At 36.6% G+C, this 24,745-nt stretch overlaps 4 protein-coding genes across 5 annotated transcripts in view; 2 read left to right on the top strand and 2 right to left on the bottom strand.

The window, feature by feature from the left end:
* Positions 1-6,301, top strand: part of LOC112576874 — a 75,178-nt gene extending 68,877 nt beyond the window's left edge. Inside the window, exons 13-16 of the mRNA XM_025259689.1 lie at positions 42-338; positions 720-932; positions 1,777-1,880; positions 2,036-6,301. Coding sequence (XP_025115474.1) covers positions 42-338; positions 720-932; positions 1,777-1,880; positions 2,036-2,131 — 710 coding nt within the window. The 3' untranslated portion in view covers positions 2,132-6,301. The remainder of the gene's footprint in view (positions 1-41; positions 339-719; positions 933-1,776; positions 1,881-2,035) is intronic.
* A 1,352-nt stretch (positions 6,302-7,653) lies between these two features.
* On the bottom strand, positions 7,654-11,749 carry LOC112576892 (DNA replication complex GINS protein PSF2-like). Its single transcript, XM_025259723.1, has 5 exons — positions 11,584-11,749; positions 11,011-11,125; positions 10,617-10,716; positions 10,321-10,447; positions 7,654-9,446 (listed from the first exon to the last, which is right to left on the bottom strand). Exons 1-5 carry the CDS (start codon positions 11,671-11,673, stop codon positions 9,327-9,329), a joined length of 552 nt encoding a protein of 183 aa, XP_025115508.1. The 5' UTR covers positions 11,674-11,749; the 3' UTR covers positions 7,654-9,326.
* Positions 11,745-16,319, top strand: LOC112576881 (transmembrane protein 143-like). Its single transcript, XM_025259700.1, has 6 exons — positions 11,745-11,861; positions 12,238-12,431; positions 12,700-12,859; positions 13,251-13,445; positions 13,857-14,484; positions 15,447-16,319. The coding sequence occupies exons 1-6, from the start codon at positions 11,793-11,795 to the stop codon at positions 15,761-15,763; spliced, it is 1,563 nt and encodes a 520-aa protein (XP_025115485.1). The 5' UTR covers positions 11,745-11,792; the 3' UTR covers positions 15,764-16,319.
* A 555-nt stretch (positions 16,320-16,874) lies between these two features.
* LOC112576878 overlaps positions 16,875-24,745 on the bottom strand; it is a 34,435-nt gene continuing 26,564 nt past the window's right edge. For both annotated transcript variants that reach the window (XM_025259696.1, XM_025259697.1), the window contains exons 5-9: positions 24,429-24,573; positions 22,088-22,226; positions 20,898-20,966; positions 20,616-20,710; positions 16,875-20,375 (exon numbers count right to left, since the gene is read on the bottom strand). In XM_025259696.1, the coding sequence (XP_025115481.1) occupies positions 20,326-20,375; positions 20,616-20,710; positions 20,898-20,966; positions 22,088-22,226; positions 24,429-24,573 (498 nt within the window). In that variant the 3' untranslated portion in view covers positions 16,875-20,325. The remainder of the gene's footprint in view (positions 20,376-20,615; positions 20,711-20,897; positions 20,967-22,087; positions 22,227-24,428; positions 24,574-24,745) is intronic.

Raw genomic sequence — 24,745 nt, 5'->3', positions numbered from 1 at the left:
TTTATTTCTCTTTTAATTTATTTTTCTAAATTTTACTTCAGACCTATCATCAAGCTTGAACAGGGCTGCTGGCACTAAAAGAAAATTTGATGAGATGGACCATAGTCCTCAACCATTACACATTTCTGTGGGAGGAGTGCATGATCGTCATCTGGATACTACCCATCAGAACCAGCCAAAACTTCCAGCTGTGCAAAACAATCATATTCACATCAAGACTGGCAGTGCTGTCATATTCTCAGATTCACAAGATCGCCAGCTTAGCCGGGAGTTTGCAGAACAGTTTCATGAATCGGTCTTACAGTCAACCCGCCAAAAGGAGATGACTCAGAAAATGAGTAAGCATGTTTAGTCCGGTATTGCTGGGTGCTCTGGTTGGAACTGAGAACCGAAAGAGTTGTCTGATAAGGAATTTGAATGGAAAGAAAGGATCAATGGAATATATATATATACTGGAAGATAGCATATTATTCTAATTGTGCATGGCAGACACATGCTAGCATGCTGTCAGGAGTCAACTTCCGATAAAGAGCAGTTATGTTATTTGCTGTGGTCATGACACCTGATAAGAATATAAAAATTTTATTATTTTAAAAAATAAAAGGTAATGTATTCATTGAAATTTTTATCTAAGAGATTTGGATTTCCATGCTTGCTTTTAATGTTTTTTCACATGTGTAATTGTAGATGTGTAACTACACCTGAAACTGTTTACACAGGCCATGCTCGAACAGGGGAAGTGCATGCCAGCGAGTCACATGGGCGACACAGGCTGCTTTGTGATTCAGGTGGCAGAGTTGTGGCATCAGGAGATAACATGCACGCATGCTTTCCAACAGCCACCACAGGACTGGCATCAGACGGAGCTCGTGTTGTTTATCCATGGCCAGGGATTGAGGGTGTTTTAGAATCGTACATGCGTCATAGAGAAGGTGCACAAAATACTGAAGTCTTTTTAGGAAAAAACTTTGTGTTATTACAGATACACTAAAACCTCCCTATTTAAAGTCAATTAAAATTTTAATCCACCAAAATTAGGTCGTAGCTGAGAGAGGTCATAGTAGGGACATCAACCTGTCTGCTTTCATTCCAAGAACCATGATTTCAGACACTTATAGATTCAAGCTCATTTATTGAAATTTTGAAATAAAACTCTTAAAAGCCATATCATAATGTTGTTTTCACTCTCACTTGGTCATTGGGTCGATTCAAGTTAGGCGGGCAGTACATAGGACTTAAGCAATATGGTTTGGGTCACAGTGATTCAATAACCAAGCAGTCTCTTTCAAAATGTATTTCAGTTATTTTACACGAAAATCATAAAATAGGGTAAATGGTTGGCCAGGAGTATATTTAAACATTTGTAATTTAGATTTCTTTTCATCATGCAACTTTAAAAAAAAAAGTCTTAATAGAGTGCAAACAGTTGGTCATATGTTCAGATGGGGAGAAAATATTGTTTAGATAGCAAAATATGTCTGTGAAAAATTTTTCGGTCGTAACTAAGATGTGGTCATGATAGAAAATGTCTTAAAAAGGAGTTTTAAAGGGTTATTTGACAAGCCAGTGACGAGAGCACAAGATCACCAGTAAAACCTCACTCTCTCTGGTTTAAAAGATCCTGTAGTGATAAAGAATATGATGAATCATGGTAAGAGGTTGAGTGTCTTTAGAATAAATTTAATTGTTGGCATTTACATTTTAAGTCTCCAGTTTTGGAATACTCCCTAATATCTTTATTTCCCTAATTATGAAAAGAATTTGTCTTTTTGACAGAAGAGCGAATTGAAGCACAGCTTCTGTTGGAAAGGTGTCGGCGTCTGCATACAGAAAACACAGAGCTTCGAAAGGTGGGGGAAACATTGAACAAAAAGATGGAGGTGAGTTTTAATCTCTATATGTGTGACTGTGGTCTTGTGAGACAGATCAGGGTGTGTGTGTGTAAAGATGCATTGTACATGCAGAAACCTGCCGTTTTTTTGTTTGGGCAAAAATTGTTTACATGGTTGCTTATTTCATGCATCTCTGTCTCCAGGGCTTGCTGAAGGAGAAAGAAATGTACAACGCAGAGCGGCTGGAACTGCAGTCTTCAATAGACAATCTCAAGAAATGTCTTCATATCTACAGATGATGACTGTGGACAGGATGATCAGATTCTTGCATCGTTCATATCACTTTTGCAATGAAATGGCTTCATTAAGATTCATTGCTCCCATAATGGGGTTCAAAAGGAGAAGTGCAGCATTGTTGCTGTCAAGTTCCCACACGCCTGAAGAATACTATGTTTGCTTGAGCAGAGATTCTGCCCTTGATGGAAGAGAAAATGTGTACAGTGTACCTACTATTGGATTCTTCTTACTGTCGAAATCTGTGAGCAGTAAGAATATTCACCGCTGGATTATTTCAGCAATTCAAAGGTGTACCTGTGGAATCATGCTTTCTGTGTATTAGTATCAGCAGAAATTTTCAAACTGATCACTGTGCTCCTTTTGAGTTGGAATTGGAGGATCGAAGGTGGTTTTTTTTTTTTTTTTTTTTTTTTTTGTGAAAATTGTTAACTGCTAACAAAAACATGGAACTGGAACAACTTGTTTAAAATTGTCAGATGAAGAGTTATGTGACCCTAAGATTTTACAGGAGACATGATGGTGTTTAGTGATATGATCAACACCCAAATGATAATGTGGAATATCATAATTGTTATGGCATAATGATTTTTAAAATTAGATTTTAACTGTATTTAAGCCTTCTTAACAATTGACAATATATAATGCCACTTTTCATCTCTGACACAGCCTCATTCTTAAAATTAAAACAAATGTTAAGAACTTTAAAAGTTTCTCTTAATTTCATGTACTCATTCCTTAAAGGCATACTTTGTTTTCAGAAAGTTTTTAGCAGCAGAAATACTTTGCAAAGTTAGAATAAAAGGGCTTTGTGGTAATATATTCATTTGCTGACAAGTAAGTTACACAAGTAAATCAAGTCTTTTCTTTAACATACAGAAGAGTTTTAGTTTTGTAAAATGAAGAATGGCCATATTTCATTGCTGAACAGTTCAGTTAAACAGGCATTGAAAAACTATATGCACATAATGTATGAGCAAGAAACTGAACTGCAAAAAGTTAAACAAATTCTAACATTCAAAATTCTGTTATGTACGTGGGTGAAACTTGTAGATTTTGAAAACCTGAAAATAAGACATCAGTATCAGTACCATTAATGTAGTGTCAATTACAATGTGCAATCAAGAAATCGGGGAAAGTTTTGGTTTAACAATTCAGTTATCATTTCCTTATCAAAAGGCATCCAATTTTTTTTTTAATCAATTTATATTAACTTCCTCATGCCCAGGCGAAAAGTCCTTGGCAGTTGTATGACTCAAGTTTTGTTGAGCAGCTTACTTTAAGGGATTTAAATAATGTAGACTTTAAATATTAAAATAGTTTTTATTAATGGAACCTGTGCTTCTATTACACTGAATTGTTAGTTGGTGGAGATTTTTCTTGGATCCTTAGATAAATTAATCATAGCTGAAAGTAAGCTGTCATTAGATATTTTCCAATTAAAAAAATCTGTAATGCAGAAATCCAGATTTTGAAAATTTGGAATGATTGTAGCCAACTTCATTTAAGCATATATATATTCTGCATTCTGGTATAAACTTGTGCAGAATGCTTTTTATTATTTTCCTTACAAATCTTACTATTGTAGAAAGAAATAGTATATTTTGGAAAAATTGCTTTATTTTACTTTATAAAACTTTAGTTATCCTACTTTTATTTTATAAACTCCAGATGTCAGCATTCTACATTCTTTCTTTAGAGTAGAGGAGAATAACAGCACTAACTGAAGACCCATTTTAAGATATTGTGGATTTTAGGATTTCATATTTTAAAAGTACACCTGTGGAGAAGAGGGGAGAACATGCCTGAGATTCCACAAAATCAAAGTTTACTCACAATTGGTGTTTTCAGTGATTATGAGGGCATGTCAAGTTTGAAATAGTACTGAAATCTTCTTTGCCTTTCATTAGTGTCTTTGTAAATTACATTTTTCAGCTCATCCTGCAAATAATTGCATTCATTACATGAAAATTGTCATATTTTTATTGAAAGCCTGTATATATAAATACCTGTTGCCTTTTTCCACTAGGGTATGGTTTTTCAACCTCCTTTAAAGAGCTATTTGGAAACAAAGGGTAAAGATAGGTAACTGTAAACAACAGAAAATGTGTGTCATGTCTTTAATTTGCTTTGAGGATATTAAATTGTTACCTAAGACATTTTTCTCTGAGGCATTGAGTTTTTCTGAGCTTAAACACATATTCTAGCTTAAAAGTATCAAGTTTGAAAGGAAGATAGTTATCTAGATATGTAAGAAGTAGATAGATATTCCTAGGACAATTCTACCCCCCCCCCCCCCCCCCCCCCCCCCGAAAAAAAATTCTGCACAGACGCAGGCACCAAAGAAACCTCGCTTTACAGAAGAGTGCCATGAGATAAAAGTTAGAGAGGTTCTGCTAATGTTGCTCACAGTAATTAAAAATATATAAGAAAGTAGACTATGCATGATCTTTTTTTAATGAGACAAACTTTCTAGTGTTTACATTTGGATGTAATATCTGCAGAATTGTTAGACTAAGAATAAGCATTAAGTGCACTGTTACAGGATGATTTTTCTCTTATTTTGTAGTGTGTTTCAAATAAGGCCAGAAAGACATGGAAGAGAGAAACAAAGCTTTCTCTACTGTTTTCACTCTATTAAGAAATAATAGAACTTGTTTTAACTTCTAGTGTCCAAATTTCTGATTTCTCAGCAGCTGCTTACCACTGCAGTGGAGTTATTGGCATAATATTTCTTTGTGCGAGTGCATGTTTTTGTGCGCTATGAGTTTGGCTTGAAAAGTTATTTGAGAATGAATCCAGTTTACAAAAAGTGAAAACGGCTGCATTGATACATGTATATCTTGTCTTGGTGTATATTTAATATCTTACCTTAAGTGTGCGGCACCAAAGCTCAATGCTTTCAATGTGCAATTTCCTGTTTGTTTTTAAATTTATATTATCTTTGTTCAAGTGTGTATTGTAAAACCAGACTTTTAATGCCTTCCATTTAATAGAAGAGTGAAACAGAGTGAGGATTAGTCATTCTAGATAAATATGTCAGAGGTTATTGTTAGTAACATGAGATGGAAGCTGTGCAGTGGCTCTTAGGTTGAGAGTGAATGTGAAGTAAGCAGATGAGCCTGACCATTGGAAAGGTGCAATTTCCTAGTCATGACATTAATTTTAAAAAGACTTAACTGAGCAGTGGTATTGTATTATTGTTGCAACAGAATCTAATTCTTCACTCGCTTGCTCTTGAGCTAGTTTGGAACTTGGCCTAGGAAACCCATAGTAAAAAAACAGAAGAGAAAAGTTTAATTGCTTTCTTAAAGAGTCATACGATGCATTTACAAACAGGCAAAATTTACAGAGAAATCTTGCAGGAGAACGCATACACTTGGTGTTCTGCTCCGCTGCATCCATATTATGATAATAAATTTTGTAACAGCTCTTTTTATTTGTTGTTTTCAGGCTATCACACAATCTTCCATATTTTAACATGCTTATTCTGTTCAACTTTTGTAGGTTGTAGAGGAGAGGACATGAAGTACATATTATTTGGAGACTAAAGCCAAAATTTATATTCTAAAATAGTATGGACCAGTTGGAAAAGTTATTAGCTAATCATAGGCATATTAGGTGTCAGTAAAAAAAAAAAAAAAAAGCAAGCAGAAAAACTAGTGTGGCAATTATTGGGTAGTTGCATCTTCGCAAACATCTAGATTTCAATATATCTATTTTAAATAAAGATATCCATATCACTGTGGCATGGGTTTCACAGGCATATTTACAAAGACTTTTTAAAGAAATATCTAGAAACATATCTGCGATTGTGAGAGATTGGAAAATATGGTCTATAACATGTCTGTTTTCATAATATGTAAAAATCCCAATGTCACTGTATAGATCACATTCACTGTGGATGTGTTTCTTTGCTGATTCAGTATGGCATTTTGATATCATTGTGACACAGTTCCAATATTTAAAAAAAAATCACTACTTTTGTCATTTATGTTTATTTGCTAAATGAATGGAATGCTTTACAAGCAAACAATATACATGTAGATTATTTTTCATGTGCACTTTTTCTTTATAGTAGAAAGTAGCGATACCAATTACTCCTTTGATGTATACTTTCTTCTTTTGTACAGTTTCCTAAATGATGCAATAAATTATTCAGGAAAGTGATAGTATCTTATGGTTTCTTGTCGCCACTCTGTGGTTTGAATCTGATTCTGTTTTGCAAGAACAACAAAGTAGGTTGGTTTGTATTAGCTTGCAGAACAAGTCTTCTCCAAAGGGAAAGAAGTGCTTGTTATACAAAACTGCTCCTGACCTTGATGTGTAACAGGATTCATTCTCCCGGGGCTATCAAGCTATGGAACATTACTCATATTCAGTCTCAGATCAGAAACTTTTGTTAAACTATTGTCTGGCTACTCTGTTCTTTCTTGCCCTCCAGTCTCTAATGAAATAAAGCCAGAAGCCTGGATCATTAAAGAATATTAATTGTATCCTAATCACTGTCAAAATAGAAATGCTAGGCAGTTTCTAATTGTCACTCTCTATAAACTGAAGATGGCAGGCTATAGTGATCAGGTTTTGGTGCGTAGGTTTATTGGCTTGTTTTGTGCATTTGATTTTCTGGTAACCACTGTATTTTTGTTTTGAAAAGCTTTCTTTTCGCATCAGTTTTAGCCACTAGCCTTACACAAGAAATGTACTGACAGCAACAGCATCTCTGAACTGGCAAATTAATTATTTTAATCATAAAATAATCTATACAACCACCCTCATCTCCAGTTCATCATTAACTCATTTATTCATACTAACTTTATAGTTAAACATTATTGTAGGAATGCCATAGTTTATGATTTAAAACTTGGGTTTATTAAAAGCAACAACAAAAATTTAGGCACTCCAGTGCCAGCTTTTAACAGCATGGCTCCACAAGATTACAAGCATATCAGCATACACTTTAAATAGACCCATTTATTGCCTTCCATAAAAATTGACAATAACTTTCAGATTTACATGTTTGTGATGTCACATCTGACTACTGTAAGTTGTTGCTAGATCTGTCTCCTGGACGATCCTCGCAAAGGCCTAGAATAATGTTTGCATTGTTTGTTATAGATGAAAAGTTGAGCATGCAAAATCCCTACTTAGTGAGCTGCACTGGCTACAAGCTTGAACTCACATTATACTAGTGACAATGCTACACCTTTCTTTAAGACGCAAGGAAAATAATATTAAATAAGACAAAAATTATAACATAGTTTATATGTTATCATCAAACCAACAGTATTACCTAACAGAACAATGCTGATTTTCTTTCTCAGAAAAAATGTACATTACCAGAAGAGAGAAAGAATTCCAACAAGTTTTTCTTTGTTAAAACATTGCTGAAAAAAAAAGCACATTTTAATTCATGACAGCTGAGCTGATTTCTATCTCTTACGGCATGTCCCATGCAGAAAACAAGGTATTATTACAGTTACACTTTATGAACACTTTTAATTAAATGTTATGTCAGATGAAACAGGATGAACATTTTTGATCAACTGAATACAGTACATGTACTTTCAGGAGAGATAACCTACAGGCAAAGGCAATGAGTGTCAACATAAGGGAGGCAACAAGTGTCTATCAACAAAATTAAAATAGAGTTCTCTTTCTCACAGCACACCAGCAATATACATGTTGCCAGGCGCTGGATGATGAACATAATTTTGTTTAGTAGATGCATTATTGTTGAAAAACGACATCCACACCACATCATGTCTCCAGAGGCATCTGTGAATGAAGGGATCACTTCCTCCCCTACCAACTCTGGAACAAGACTCCTAATTGTTGCTCCTCTTTCTTAAATACTTGTAATTTTCTTTTTTCTGGTTTTGCATTTGATGACTTGATTGGCTGAATGTAGGAGCTGCTAGTAAGGTTTGTGAGCGTGTGCCCCAATCCTTGCCACTGCCTCCTTTTGACTAGTTTCTCCTTGCTTTTCTTCAAGTTTCTGTATTTCCCACGTTACAATGGGACTTTTCACTTTCCTTCATGCACAGTATGGTTCTTTTCCAAGAATTAAAACAATAACTGAGTTTGCACTTACAAAGCTTACATTTTCTAGGCTTTCATAGAGTTAACCAGTAACCAATGTGGGAAAAAAATGCCCTCTAAGCTGCATGCTTAATGCATTTCAGGCACTGTCTACAACTTTTTACATTGTAATTAGTCATAAAAAGACAAGAGATAATGGTCTGCTAAATGTTTCTTTTTTTTTTAACTCATGTATTCACCCCATTCTTATGACAGATCTGTTTAGGGCACTGTTTGCTAGTTACACACATGGAAGACAAAAGACCAGGGAGTTCCCTCAGCACTACAGCCATAGTCTGCCAGATGATACATGCTACAACAGTTCAGATCAGATGACTACTGATGTCCCTTACATGCAGCTTCCTAATCAATGTTAAGCAAGTCTATATCTTGAAATGTCTAATGCAAGAGTGGGGAACATCCAGCCGTCAGGCTGTATGTACAAGGCCCGTGAAATCATTTGGTCTGGCCCTACCAAGGCAATCGCAGCTAGAACTTGAAATTTTAAAAAAATCTAGCCTTTTTAGTAGAAACATAAATTTATATTAAGTGAATCGTAATAAAATTAATTTTGAGGGCAAGCAAAGAACATGCATTATGGGATAGACAGGACACATACAAGTATATGACATGACAGACATGTATGCTTCTTCTCTGGTGCAATAGTTCACCTACGTGTATTGTGGTGACTTCAAGGAAGATCAGTGCGAGGCACCCTGAGAGTGTACAGGTTGCAATAGTATTAAGGCTCTGTGGCAAAACTATGGCTTCACCAATGAGAAGGTTAATTTTTAAGTTGATAATGTGAACAATGTGATAAATATCCAAATGGCTCTTGACAGAAAAAAATGTTCTCACCCTTAGTCTAATGCAATATCTAATCACATCAGTTATGTAAATATAATTGTACTGGGGAACACTAATTTATCCAACAACTTCCTTTCGAGCTAAGGTTCATATGTAAGGAGAGGCCATTTGGAAACAAGCACTGGTTTTCACCTGATCATCTCAACCTTTCATCCCTCATTGAAAACAAGGAACAAATGTCAAAGAATCCTGATTTTGACTGTTTTGAACCATGAATTTGATAAAGCTGTGCAACTGTGAGTAATTATCTCTTCAGTCCTGAGACAAACTGGAGCCAGAAGTCAGATTTGCATGAAGGGAATGCATGTGATTGAGAGCAGCTGTAAGAAATGGACGTACAGTGTTGATCTCCATTAGTGTTAAGTGGTTCAACTGAAAAGAAAAAAAGTATGTTATGTAGGTTTGATGCAGCACTGTTGGCTATGAAAACTTTAACTCCTTTAACTTAAGAAAATCAACTCCTTCTAGCTAGGGTGACTTGTTTGAATCAACTATTTTTTTTCTATGCAAATGTTATGTTCACATCCGTTTCTGACCTTAAGCACTTTTCCTGATAAAATAAAAACGTGGTTAAGGGGAGCAGATTTGTAATTTGGAAAGTAAGACAGCTATGAATTACTTCCCTTTGGCTACAGATGCCCCTATATGTGTATTTGTACTCTTTCGTCAATATCCAGTGCATCATTTTTCTGCTTTTGTCAAAGGACCATGCTTATGCTAAGCGCTTGAAAAATTTAGAAGCATATTAGATGGTGAAAATTAGACAATGAGCCATAGTTTAGTGATGTATTAGAGTTTACTGACTAAACGGACTGATTTATATTTCTAAACTTTATTCAAATTTCATGAGTGATACCTTATTTCCAATGTGATTACAAACTAGAGAATATTCAGGCTGCATTGAAGTTGGCAGGAAATTTTAATTCCTTATATTTTAAAATAATTAACTCCAATATTTTTTATTTTTACCTTTTGTTGTTTTTATTAATATTTATATTAATATTCTAAGATAATATTTAAAAAGAGTATAAATTGATACCAGTTTTAGCTATAGAAATGAATCCAAGGTAAGAACAAGTTAAGACCTGATCTGTACACTCTTGAGGTGCTTATTAGATTTTTTGACATATATTTTTCATATTTTTTAAGTGAACTTGAATTAAGTAAATCAATGCACTCTAAAACTTATGGTATTTGTTTCATGACTGTGGTATGGCATATAACATCCAAATCTTTTGTTATCTACCTTAGCATGTGTTGCATCACTTTTGACAAACATGTCAATACTGCTCCGAAGTTTAGCTACTCTGAGGTCCCATATGTCTTTTATCAAAATCTTCACTTCATCAGCTCGAGAAATGTCATCTGTGGCACTGCAAAAGAAACTTTCAAATATACATTGCCCACAATTTCTGACAATTTGTCCGTGACTATATGCAACAGTTATTGATGTATACAACTGACACAGGTGAAAAAGGAGACAGTTCCACCATAAATACAGCACAAATGAGGCCTTATGGAAACAATGGCAAGTATAGTTACCATTGAAGAACCAGTTGTGAAATTTCCAGATAGTAATTGCTTGGCATTTGTGTGAAGAACTTTGAATCCATTTCTTCCTGTTTCTTCTCAGTAAGTTTTTCTGGAATGTTAAATATAATCCATTTAAAAGTATTATTAAGTTTTATATTGCACAGAATAATTTTTGCTTTTTACTACCTAAACTTTAGGAGGGGCCAGGATGCCACGGAACTGTTTACAACCAGTAAAGGGGACTAAAATTAGGGTTAGGGGTTTGGTGAGGACCAGCTTTGGGGTTTCCGCTAGGGTTAGGATTATGGAGCTTGCTCAGTTTCATGGTGTATGTCATGACGTCCATAGCAACTTTTTTAATGTGTTGGTGTCCTCCTAAAGTTATTTCCAATCCTAAACTTACCAACATCCATCCATTCTGGCTGAACTATTCTGCATTTTTGTCGTTGCTTGAGACTGCATGCCATCCAGAGAGGAACTGCTGTTGGTAATCCGGGGCTAAAGGGACCAAAATCGCCCTGGACACATCAAGAGGAAAACCAAGAGCTTAACAAGTTAATTAAAAAGAACATTATCACACTACTATACCGTAAACACTTTTCCGAACAAACACAATATGAAATGCCCCTGATAACGTAGTTTATCTGCCCCAAAAAAGGAAAAAATGGTTAACTTTCTCACTTAATTTTTTTTTTTAAAAGATTTTACCTTCGGTGCCTCCAACAAGCCTAGCTCGGTCACCAAACTACCACGCCCTCTCACCCAGTGCCATCGTAAACCAAACGAATGCTCTCAGGTCAGAGTTAAATAAGTCCTTAACACTGATAAGAAAATATAGATATTACTCTACCCTCTAAGTCTAAAGACTTAATGTAAAATTGTTATTTCAATCTTTTTTATTTCAATCCTTTCGAAGATTGAGAGAGTAGTATAAATGACGATAGAAAGTTGTAAACAAAACTTTAAAACAACTCACACTTATCAAGTGTATTTTTTCAAGTGAAAAGTTTGGAACAATTGTAATATTTTCTTTTTCTGCTAAAAACTCTACTTCTGACGGATCCATCTGTACTTTGAAACTTAGTCGATGAAGTCGTATCTCGCGGTAAATTATGTTCCCAAGGTGAAGGCTAAAGCCGAGACCTTTGTCGCTCTTTGAATCAGGAGAGCTACACTTTGGCGAAAATGGCAGCCTCCTTCTTTAGAGAGGCTGGAAGCATCGGTCCATATTTTGTCAGATGCATTTCAGCTAAGGTATGTGTGATAATTTTATCGCCTGAAACTTGACTAATTACGAAACATTTTCAAGACAATGTAACATAGCTACTTCAATTACAATTATTTATTGAATAATACGATTTCGTGATGAGCTTAGTCGTCGAACTTGAATTGTTCTTGAGATCTTTTTATTTGAATGTTTACATTGTGCTCATTGAACTCCGAGGAAAAGAAAAACAACAAAATAGGATATCAATTTATGCTATTCTTAATCAAACTGTTACAAGTGTTCAAAAATATTTTGCAATTGTCATGTACATCTTTATCACTGTTGCAAATTGTAAATAGTAGTACGTATACACACTTCGGATTTCGTATTCTGATTGAAAAAGTTATTTCTGTGCCAATGTAGCGTGCCTCAAATGGAGTCAGACAATGTATGTGTCGCATCCAGCAGCAGCAAAGACAAAATGTAATAAATGTTGTGCGGATGTTAGCCACGGCACCAAAACAAGAAACCACGCCCACGGCCACTGTGGCCAGTGTGCAGCCAACACTTTCCACCCCGGTGCAAACGCGTCAGTCTGAGTCAGATTCTTTGTACAGGTGATATAAAAGCTACTTTAGTGTGCCAATACCGCTATGTTTTTTAAATTTTAAAATCATTGGTTTTTTTTTATTCATTTCATTTTGTTTATACTCCATGCAAACTTGAAGAGGGCATAATTAATGAATAAAGTCTGAGGAATTCAAACGTCACAGTCACATATTTAATATATTCTCTGCCTCTTGAGGTTTCCTCATTAAAATTTGAATGGTAAGCAATGAATTCATTCTCAGTCATGAAGCTAAATGAATTGAATTTCATTTGCAGAGAAAGATACATCCCTATCACAAGAAAATCAATTATTCGTTTCTTGATGGAAGAAAAGGATTTTTTGACTGATGAGGAAAAAAAGGCCTTTCATGACTTTGCATTAGCTCTTGACAGTGCTATTGTCAATAAATATCATAGTATTCTTCAAGAACTTAAGGTATTTCCAAAAGTCTTTTGTTGTTAAAAGAAAGCTTGCTGTCTGAGTCGCATTAAAGACTTTAAAAAAATCAGAAGAATGAAAGTTTCAGATTTTCCATTAATTTTGCATATAGTTTTGAGGGAGAGAGAGAGAGAGCGAGAGATCTTTAACAAAGAACTAAAATGTTGCATAAATCATTATAAATATTTCAAGGTTAAAATTATTATTGATATTTTACTATTCTTTTCACAATAAAGACCTGGCCTTAATAGTGGATAATATTTTGCCACGTTTACCTTTGATATACTATAGTTTATTAAAGAGTTATTTGGGTTTTTATTTCACTTCTTTAGAAATGGATGGTGAATATTTGGTTTGATCAAGTTTTTTTCATTGTTTTTGCCCAAAGCTCCTATTTGATCCCATAAATCCTGATAAAGATACACTTCGTACAAGAGAGACAACAAGACGGGAGAAACTGGATCATGAGTTTTGGCTGCTACAAAGACTAGAAGACATCATGGAAAAAGCCAGTTTTTATGAGCTGGATAAGTCTCAGCTGAAGCGTTTGCTAGCAGAACACAACTCCCCAAGTGGAATGAGAGTGAGCACTTAATGCTTGGTTTTGTTCCCCTTCTTATGTAATTATATCTTTAATTTAACATGCCAAATCACAGAAATTCTCCATTGACATTTGAGTAAGACTAGGAAAGAGAGATAAATCTGTAGCTTAGTGGATGCGTTTGAAGTTTTAAATAAAGTCTTTTAATCCTAGTAGCTATGTGAACAGTGGTGAGCTGACAAATTGTAAATGAGAGTTGGAGTTTTTATATGTACATAGGGTTTGTCTAATAATGCCTAATATTTTCTTGCCCAAGGCATTACATTTAAATTTTAGAAAACTCTTTTCTACAAAAGTTTGCATAATAAAGCATCATTTGTCGTAAAAACAAATAGGTCTTCCTTTTAAAGATGTTCCTAAGAAAACATGAAAAATATATTTTTCTGTGAACAGGTAAGTGTCAATCCTGACAGATATGATGTTCTACGCTTCTGGATCCTTGGCAAGGAACAACCGCAGCATGAGGAAACAATTGTGGAAAAGATGCTGAACCGTATCTTTCGTCGTACACCAAAGGCTGGTGTAGAATACTACAAGCGAGTTGTCGTTGCCATTCGTTTGAAAAAAGACGCTAAACTCACATTAAAAGCCTTCAAGGAGGTTCCAGTAGAGAGTCTGGAAATGCTTCTACCAGATGGCACCATCAAAATGAGCAACTGGGACAAAAGCATTTTGACAACATCCATATTCCTTGCTGGGGCTGGTATAGTTGCCAAAGTTGTCACTTTACTAGCGCAGGTGCAGTTTGACTGGTCTCTGGTGCTGAGTTTGGTGATGGGGGCCATTAGCATCAGAGCATGGACAGTTTATAAAAATCGGCGAAGTGAATATCTGTTGGATATCACACGGATGCTTTATTTCAAGAATGTGGCCAACAATCAGGGACTTCTGGCTTTGCTGGTGGACAGAGCAGAAGACGAGATTTTCAAAGAGGCATTGCTAACCTACACATTTCTACTGACATCAAGACCAGATTCTGTTCGACAGAAAGCCAGCAGCCAACAGCTTCCTGCACAGCTTGGTAAGCACCTGTTAGATTTGAAGAGGGGAAAGAGGGATGGTGGTTCATAATTGGTATTATGCAATGTGGACATTTATAACAAGTTTTTTTCATTATTACACTTCACATAGTTTTAGATTTTGCGCAGAATGGTTCAGTTTTATACAATATCAAGGTATGTTACTAAAGTTAAGGTCTCTTAAAGTGTACAGGGGTAGAAAAGTTCAGTTTGAGTTCCACAAATCTTTGGTAAACCAGCATATTCATTAGTTGTTTAGTTTTTTTAAGTGTGGATGCATTGCATTAGCACTAATTTTCATCTTAACCTTTTTAACAGCCAGAGAATTTCATCCTGTGATAGCTGAAATGTGAGCTTCTGTATGTCTCATTATTTGTTCATGTTTCGAATTTTACGTTGATTTCTGTTTGCTTTTTGAGGTGATTTTTGAAACACTCTCATTTTGCACAATTTTTATAGTAATTAGAAATGTAATCAGTAATCCTCAGTGAATTTTCCTTTTAACTGTACTGTATTTATTTTTGTCATTCTTTAGGAGGCTGTAAAACTGTTTAAGTCTTTTGGCCTACTTTTGTTTTGGCATTTTCTGCCTCAATCTTAATGCAGCTCATGCAAAGAAAATCTCTTAAAAGACATTTTATACCAAGGGCATTTAAAAGCTGCTCTTTTCATGCATAGTGGGATGCTACTGACTCAGAATCCAGTGACACATTCTTAAAATTATGTGGTAGCTACATAAGCAGGATTTCTCATTTAAAAGATGGTAGTAAGAAAATTTTATAAAATATGCAGATTACTTTAGTATACATTTAGTGCAAGTAGGAATGACCATTGATTCAAGGTGTACAAAAGTTATTGCTTCAAAAGCTTGTCAATATCCTTGATAAAATTATATGTATTTGTATTTCAAAAGTAATCTTAGAGATCTTACTATTTTCATACAAAGATTCCCTTTGTCTTGCAGGAGGCTTGTCTGATTCAGCTCTGGAGTCTAAAGTAGAGAAGTGGATCAAGGTCAAGACAGGGGTTGACTTAAAATTTGACTCATCAGAGGCAGTGAAACTGTTGAAGTCTTTTGGTATACTGAGCGAAGCACAGCAGAAGTTGAATGTTCTGCCTTTAGTGAGTGCCGCACGGTGCCTACCAATCACTCCTCAATCACTCATCGCTCGTTCTACTGAAGCAGACATCACTGAAGGCTATGATCGTAGCGAGTATCTGGAAACGGAACATGATTACAAAGAAGAGGACCGGCGGTCCAGGAGATATGGCTGGTTTTAGACTCTCAGACAGTTGTGAGTGAACTGCATAAATGCAGGATTCAAAATATATAAATAAAAATTATTTAAAGAGAAATGAACTGTTACAGACCAAAAAAAAATGTAGTAAATAAATGTTTTCAAGTTTTTTGGCATGCTAAAGAGTAATGTCAGTTCAAGAAACTATACAGTTTTTGACAGTTGCTTTTTTTGTAATAAAAATTAATTTTTTGTGGGATAAGGGTGGTAGAAAGAATGAAGAAATTTAAGAATCATGCAGATTTTAGATTCTTATTTCTTTTCCCTTTTATGTAAAGCGGTTTAAAGAAACATTCATACATGAATATGAAGCATGAAGTACTGTTAATGACCGGCAACCTTGCAATGAAGAAGACTGTTAGAAGACATTCTGCGAACATCATGCTTTTTAAGATAATCGGAATAGGAACTACCAGAAGTGGAGTGAATTATGCTTGTTGTGATATGTAATAGTTTTTATAATTTTTTGAATTTGCTTTTGTGCCATTATACACTAAGTCTCAGCAAAAATTTAAAATATATTAAAAATTATAATTGCATTTTGCATTGTGTTGTGATGTTGAAAGCAAACATCTCAATGCCATCTGCTATTCCAAATCATTCCAAAACCAGCCAGTGAAAAGAGGGCCAACTTTGAGCCTTTTTGCAAGAAGTTGCAAAAGCTGTGTGAGAAGATGAAAGGACAGACTCATCCCTTTATTCATCTTCTCACCCAACAAAGAACAAACCTAACAATTGTTCTTATGTGAGAAACATCAAATCATAAATATTGTATTGTGTCTATACAGTCCTTTAAAAAGTGTTTAAAAAAGTAGTGTCTTTCCAAAACTTATATCTAATGCATAAAAAGTGGTGATATTATTTTATATAATGGGATATTGAGGCTAGGCTCTGAGGAGGAGTTTGTCATTGAAGCGAATCAAAACTTCTTTCAGCCTGTTTACTGAGACTGCCACTTTGTAGGTTGTTGAACATGTAGGCTGTTAATGCATATTATTACCATGTCACTTTGACCTACCTAACAAAAAGCTAGATAGAGAAACCATGTTATTCACTTTCTTTTCTTCACACACACAAAGAGACAAAATAAAAAATACATCACTACTTTTCTCTTTACTCTCACTGAGCAACAACGTTCTGCTGGGGAAAAAAGTCTTCATTCACCAGTAAATGCATCTACATTTCAACATCTATGTACACTCAGTCAAGCTGATACCACTGAACCATGATCAGCTCGTGACATTTTGCAGTCAATAAAAGCAAAAATTACATTATTACAATATCCTATTCCTCATTTAGCTAACATGGACCTTGTTTCAGTAACCAAACCCTGCCTGTTCATCATGCAAACCTTTTCAAACTTTTGCTGCAGCATCTTTGAAATAGTCTAGCTCAAGGGATGGAAACTTTATACAACCACAATAAAATTTTCCCTGCCCTCTTCTGGCCAGTTACAGCCACAAGAAGAAATCATACAGAGTGTATGAGATAGAAGGTGCTCTGTCTAGGTGTCTGGGAAGCTAGCGATTGCCACATCATTTGTATGAAACTCCACGTGAGCAGAAGGTGCTGGAACAGCAGTTGGTAACTTGCCTTTTAGAGACTTGATATGAATGTAGACAAAGCATTATCTCTTGACTGAGAAATGGTATGTTGGGGGTGGAACCCCAAAAGTTGTTTTTCTAGTAAACAAGGTTTTGAAATGATTTCACATATTTAGCTTGGGTACAGATAGAAACTAACAGGTGCTGATACATGCAGAAATTACACTAGGAGTGAGGGTAAAAACACATGAACCACTGTGATGGACTCTCTCTTTGTGAAATAAGGCTTTGACTGGTTAAAATGTATGTCACACATCTAGAATGAGCATGCTACTGGTAATCTTGCACACTACTACATGCAACTTTAAATTTCGTGGCATGTTCAGCACTAAACACCCGAAGCTTAACTGGCATGCTGGAACAAAACAGAGCTTGATATTCTCTACATTCCATACTTTCTGAACAGCATTATAGTAGAACAGCATCGTGAAAATATTTACATTGGTATTTTATCCATGATGCCATGTAAGCAATACACTTAAAGCATTTCTCCATGACAGTAAGCAGCCATGCTTCAGATGTTTCCACAAGATTTATTTCATTTGTGGCAGCAAGCAAATGCATCTTAAGGATATGTGTACCTTCTTCCTACCTATTGGAGAATGCCGAATTTGATCAGGGGTCACAACAACATACTGCAATACATTTTCTATTTGCTAGTCTTGATAACTTGCTACATTATCATAAGCAAATAATGTACATGCATTTTTTTTTGTTTAAAATAAGGAATGTTAGTTTGGAGTTATAGGTATGTAAATGTATTTTAAATAAGGAATGTTAGTTTGGAGTTACATGTATATAAAAAAATTAGTGTTAAAATTATTCAGGTACCTGGATACTTTCTTTTTCACTTTCATGACCTGTGCAATACTGTTTCTCTGAATTCCATGTTTCACTTCCATGTTTCAAAAACTGGTGTATGTGGTAGCAGGAATGAGTTCCTGTTCCAACTATGGTTGAACTGCTGCGATAAATGGTGATTTATTTATTTATTTGGTATTTAGAAGAGTGATAGGAGGAAATCGGAGTACTTGGAAAAAACTCTGGAAAAAGGAGTCACATCCAAACAGAAAATATGCTTCCTGGGATGCTACTAGACTGACTCAAAAACATAGAGGAGCATAACAGAAATATCAAAATAGCAAGAATAAAGTTGAACCCTGTGTTTTTTCTTTACAACTGATTCATTAAGACAAAAGAATAAAAATTTTACTGTTATTGGTAGCATGTAACTAAAAAACCTCCCTGATTTCAGAAAGTCAAACTGTGGGATAAAGTCTGTTCCCATGCACTATAATAAGAAAAGGAAAACAAGTCTTTCAAGCTGAAAAGATCTCAGTCTGTATTTCATTTCTGTAAAGTGCTCGGAGCAAATCATTAGAAAAGCGCTATGTAAAATGTTCATTATTACTATTAGAAAGAAAAATTATGCTGAGTTATGAGTTGCTACATTTCTGATTATGTTAGAACTGTGGTAATGTTGGAAAAATGGAGGGCAAGTGTCCTACAGGAAGGACAGGACAGAAATGGAGCACATCATTTTTTCTTACCTAATTATTTGAACTTTAGACTTTACCAAAGGCTTGACATTTAACAATGCAAATACTTTCATATTTCAATTTAACTGATTCTCCAAAGAGACAATTGCCATTCTGAGAAATGTCACAACATGTAAGTAACCAGAAATTATGTAACATAAACATAAAATTCCAGGTACTTTAGCATGTTTAGGTTACATAATTACGTAAAAACTATGTACAGCTGTGCCTCCAATATCTGAAGATTCAGTATCTATGACTTCCATTATCTTTTTATAACATGGCACCCTGTTGCTCCCTTCCACCTCCCACAAAAAATGGGGAAATTAAATAAACAGTTCATAAGTTTCAAAAGGGCACCAAGTGAGAACAGGCCATAGCATGGTGAAATCCAACAGTCTAAACATGCCCAATACTTCACTCGGTTTCTTTGTCTCTGTACTTGCACTTCTCAACAAAACTTGCCTCCATCCTAGCATTCTTCATCAACAAATGTTTAGGCATACTGAATTTTGATTACTTGCTTGTTATTGTCACCACTCAAATTTCAGATTAACTGTAATCGAATTCCCCCATCCTCACAGACAAGGACCACCTCACTAGGTTCTTATTTATGCTTCAGCTTACACCTGATGCTGTCATCACTACCAGAGGCACAGGAGCCTATCTGCATGCATACTGAAAAATTGATCTGTTGCATTTGAACGATCTTTAAATTCATGTATGAATGGACAGAATAATTTGTGTAGACAGAAATATATTATGTATGTAAGTGTGCACATCAAAACATTGCCCTGCAGAACACCAAAGAAAGATTTACAAATGCATGACTGCAACACAATACAAATGAATTTTCTCTTGGGGACTTGCCCTTGTCGTATCTTATTCGACCATCCATATTCCATCTGGTTTCCTTGGTCTCAAAAAAAAAACCACAAAATCAATAAAGTATCGATTTCATGCATGTGACAGAACTTAAAGAAAAAACATTTGGAATTGAAAACAGCACCTGCATATGGTTGGACATGCACTTCTCCCCATTCACAAGATTCTGCTTCTTTATGTCCTGAAAGACCTGGTCTGTTCTTTTCACAATATCCTGCCGCTACGTTACACTTCATGTAACTCAGTGTTATAGTCTGTTACCACACTTCCGTCATCTGAAGCAGGAATGTCGCTGAAATGGTTACAAAAGTATCCAGATCTGAGCAGAGAAGAAAATTTAATGAGTTAACATCACCATTTCTCTGCTTTCTAAAACAGAATGCAAACTAATTCTGCAGTAGTGAAGCAGCTTCTTGCAACCACTGTGGTTGAGACAATGGAAACATCCACCATATGCTGACTAAGGAATGTGACAGTTCTAAGCAGCTATCACTGATTCAATTCTCAGCAACACAGCCTTAGGTGTCTTTCATCTTGTCCACATTGTCACGTAGAAGTTTCACTTGGTCTGGAGCAATAGAATCATAATGCCATAATTTAACACTAAAATCTCTTTATTAATTACAGCTTAAAAAAAACATATAAAATGTATTTACTTCAGCTCTAATAATGCAAAACATGATTGTATATGTATTTAAAAGCGAAAATTTTATTATTTGAGATAGGAATATTTTGTAATATTTATCTCCATTTTAACAGACAGCTTCCATTACATCTTGGAAAATACTAGCATTCACTGATAACAAACCTTCACTTAGGTTAGCAATTGTGGACTGTTTTCTCAGGAATTCCATGCACAGCTCACGGCTCAGACCAAATGCTCTCATGTTGCATGCAAATGTCCTGAAGATAGAGGGAAACATAGCAATTGTGCTCCAATATTCAGCAAGATTTTTTAACTTCTTACATACAAGGACTGAAGAGCTTAGCAATGACAGAGCTTCTTTGTGAATGAATCACACAAACAACAGAAAACAAACACTCAAAAGAAAAATAGTTTTGGGATATGCTTAGTCTGCAAAGAACTCACCCAAGCTGGCCAAATGTGATGTTTTCCTGAAAATTACGGTCATCAGTCATGGTATCATTTGCAGCAGAACTGAAAATAGGAAAGATATTCCTTACCAAAATTCACAAATTCTAAGACCCCAAACTCTAAAAATTTCCTACAGTTTGTTAATAATTCATTTTCACAGCCTTTTTTTTTGTCCTGTACTACAAATATACATGTGTGTGCATATGTACAAACACAAGAATGCATCATGCATGCACACAAGGCAGGGGGTGGGCATGGAAGTTTTGGCTCGCCAAGAAACATTCAGCAAACTCAAATTCCTTTAATTGTTTCCAAAGCAAATGGATGAAAAAGTTAAAGCAGTTTTACAAAATCAGCATAACTATATTGAGTGAATGGCTTATTATTCAGTAGCATTTTTAACAAGCTGACAAAATATGTGAAATAATAAATAATAAAATAAAAATAATAATAATAAAATTCTCATATTTAATGTTCACATATTTAATGTTCCCTAGGTCAACAAATAAAAAAGAGACTAAACACTTTGATTTAGCAAGAATTAATTTTACAAATATTTTTCAAAATATCTGCTTGAAAAAAAAAAATAATCCTTGTAACTGCTTGCTAAAAAAAAACAAAAACCCCAGCTTCCATAAAGAAAATCTGGAAGGCCTTTTGCAATCCCTGTCAAAATGTCCTGGCTTGGTTCCAAGTCATCAGCTTCCCGGTATCACTTTATTGTCTGGTCGGACCAGCCTAAATGTCTTCTGGGAAATCTGTCCAATTCTAAAAACAGTAGCTCTCTGGACAGACTGCTCCAACACTGCTGATTTCACAGATGAAGTAGTAGTTTGGGTTGTTTAATGTCACGGTCAAGTCACTGGAAATGAAGGCCCTCCTGGACTTGATGTCGGCTGCACCTGTGTCTTGATCGACCGGATTGCTGCTTTGCTGCTGGGAACAGCTGTACAGGCATATGTGAAAGCAGATGCTTCCAACCTGCCTCACTGTTTATGTGTCTTGCATATGTGTGTACATACATAATACATGCATAAATCAAAGGGAAAGACAGAGAAAGAGAAGGAAATGTTTGTGTTAGTGTATTTGTATGTGCAAGCAGACTGTCAGAGAAGTAATCAAAAGGCAAATCAATGTTGTAGTTAGGGGAATAAAACAGGTTTCTGTGCGTTAGGTAAACATACTTGGTGGGCATGGGTCGCCTTGACCGCTCACACTGCACCGCATCAAAAAATGCTGCATTCCAGAAGCGCAGCGATTGCCAGATTGGCTGGTCCTTTAGAAACATGTACAGGAAACTCTTATCCCCCCCTGGACCAGGCACTGAAACATAATCATAGGATTTATATAACTCATTCATACATATAATCATGTTTCCCCATTAAAAGCACCTGTGCACACACACACCACACCTTCTCTCTCAAAATGAAAGAGTGGATGCATTGTAGCTGGATTAGGACTTTCTTAAAAATGGCGGAGTTTCATGGCTTGGAAAATCAGGGGAAAGTCAGGCTAATGCCACTTTATGATTCATTTTCTGTCTGCGCACCAGTTTCGCCGTCTCTTTTGACGCCTTTCCTGCGCTTATGATGATGCATGGGTTGCAATACTTGGAGCTTTGGAGAAAGATGATAGTCTCCAGCTGTATACATTGCAGAAAGGAGGAACATGTTCTGAAGTGAACACTGCAGACAAGGACAGCGCCATACAGCCGGATCGATCCCATCCATTAGAAGGCAATTTCCAGGGTTCGTGAACTGTAGGTGATCGACCAACTTCTGCATTACTCCCTGATCAGGAGATCTGGATATTTGTTGCGTCCTCTGGTGAATGACCTCTCAAACATTCCTGAGATGGGACGGTTTTAACGTTTTTAAATTAAGTGAGAGGTGTGTGTGTGTGTTGGTCGAGCTGCACTTGCTACATCGATGGAGGAGCAGGACATGCAATAACTGCCGTTGTCCTTTCTGTTTCTGCAAGGGGAAAGTGGCTGAAATCATTTAGCTACAGAACAATCGATAGAAAGGAGCTCCTCCCCCACATCATCTGATGGCTGAATGCATGACCATGTCGCAAACCATGTCGTGTGTCTTCGCCGCAAAGAACGCAATCGTACGCGGCAAACCTCCGATACCTGACCTCCCCACTAAGGGTCTTCGACATCCGGCGATGCCTTCGCTTGGCCGGACACAAACTGTTCTCACTCTGACTACCCTCATCATCCAGCAGCCAGCCAAGTGGAATGACAATCTCATCATGCAGAGGGTCAAAGCGTTCTGGTCCTATTACACATGCGTGGTGGCCACCAGCTGCTGATGGCTTCACAGAGGACAGACAGGTCAACGGGCGCCCCATCCTATTCCTTCGCCGCCACCTGCGTGAGCGCGTGGGCGGGGACGTGCTGGACTGCTGCATCCCAGAGAGCATCAGCTGTGTGTGTGTGTTGAACAAGTATTTGGCAAACGATCGATGTGGCTTGCTGTGCTGACACTAATATTGGCAAATGGAGATCGGTGACGGAGTGGCCGGTAGAGATCGAGGAGTTGTGGGCCATTGGCCCTCTCACTGGGTCCTCTACCCGGGAAGCCTTGCTGCCACGACTGTGACAAAAGACGCAAAAATGCTGGAGCTAAATCAGTTAACGAAACAGCAAAACTGGTTTTGGTAAAAATAAAAACACATCTGGTGTCGTGTATTAGGCCTAATCTAATTCCTCTTCTGCCGGCTCTCTTGAGGTGAGCAAAACAAAACCTGCTGCAGACCAGTTCCAAGAAGTCTAGCGTCCCCAAGTGAATGGAGTGTATTGAGCCAATGCTTGCCACTTCAAAAATCGTGTCCTGAAACGGGTGAGCTCTAATCACTCCATTTCCTGTCACTGTTTCTATGACTCCCCGTTATTGCCTGGCCTTTCAAACCCTTCATGTCTCCATCAAGTTATGTCAACCAACGTCTGCCTGAGACGAACGCCAGCAACCAGTCATCAAAGAGGTGAACAGTTTGTGAAGTGGCACACACACACAAACACACACACAGAAAACACACACACAGAAAACACACACACACACACACACTGATATGCCCGCTTAAAATGGAAGGCGTAAAGACCAGATCCACGGAAGATGAAAAAAAAATGTTTTGTTTGAGATGCATGCAAAATATAAAGCTCGCGCAACGTGCACAAAGCTGGTGTCGTCACTATGGTGCACGTCTGCTTGCGTTGTCATGGCGACAGATGGTAAGTCGTTAGAGATTTTCTATCGAGGATCAGACTAACGGCGCTGTAGTCTCTTGCAATCATAAATTTCATGAATAGAAAACAAGAAGCTTCCAACAAAGTCCTCAGTATCTGCACTGTAAGTAGGACATTTCTAACGCCCTATCCTACCCCCACCTCACACAAAAAAAAAATCCCACACCAAAAACTGCCTGACTTTGTGTTGAGGTCGCTAGCATCCCAGTAAGTACATATATGCTTGCCAGCGCGTGCGTGTGTGTGTGTCGGGGGATGGGGTGGCTGCAGCTTACTGTCGCAGTAGAAAGTAAAGCACATGTTCATCAAAGTTTTGGCTGGCGAGAAGTCTTCCGCCTCGTTGCACTCGAAGAGACAGACAGCCAGGTACTGCACCAGGCGGAAGAAGATTTGCTCTGGGACTCGCTTGTTGTTGACGCGCTGCCAGCACGTGAATTGTGGACACAGGAAGGGCAAAGGTCAATAAAATGATAAAACTAAATGCAGCACAAAGATAAAGGCAACATAAAAAAGGCATCAGATATCTCTCAGGAAAAAATGAATCAGATTATTTTCAAAAGCAACTAGTTCTACTACACACATGAATGCACGC

This window comes from Pomacea canaliculata, linkage group LG12 (assembly GCF_003073045.1).
Source record: "Pomacea canaliculata isolate SZHN2017 linkage group LG12, ASM307304v1, whole genome shotgun sequence".
Lineage (NCBI taxonomy): Eukaryota > Metazoa > Mollusca > Gastropoda > Architaenioglossa > Ampullariidae > Pomacea > Pomacea canaliculata.
This window is presented reverse-complemented; position numbering and strand designations above follow the sequence as displayed.

Bases quoted from the DNA above. Each gene is read 5' to 3' on its own strand.
- LOC112576881 (XM_025259700.1), top strand. From the start codon at position 11,793: ATGGCAGCCTCCTTCTTTAGAGAGGCTGGAAGCATCGGTCCATATTTT. The intron at 11,862-12,237 runs GTATGTGTGATA...GTGCCAATGTAG, and splicing joins TCAGATGCATTTCAGCTAAG to CGTGCCTCAAATGGAGTCAG. The intron at 12,432-12,699 runs GTGATATAAAAG...TTTCATTTGCAG, and splicing joins GAGTCAGATTCTTTGTACAG to AGAAAGATACATCCCTATCA.
- LOC112576892 (XM_025259723.1), bottom strand. From the start codon at position 11,673: ATGGATCCGTCAGAAGTAGAGTTTTTAGCAGAAAAAGAAAATATTACA. The intron at 11,126-11,583 runs GTGAGTTGTTTT...TGATGTGTCCAG, and splicing joins AAAAAATACACTTGATAAGT to GGCGATTTTGGTCCCTTTAG. The intron at 10,448-10,616 runs GTAACTATACTT...TTTCTTTTGCAG, and splicing joins TCACAACTGGTTCTTCAATG to TGCCACAGATGACATTTCTC.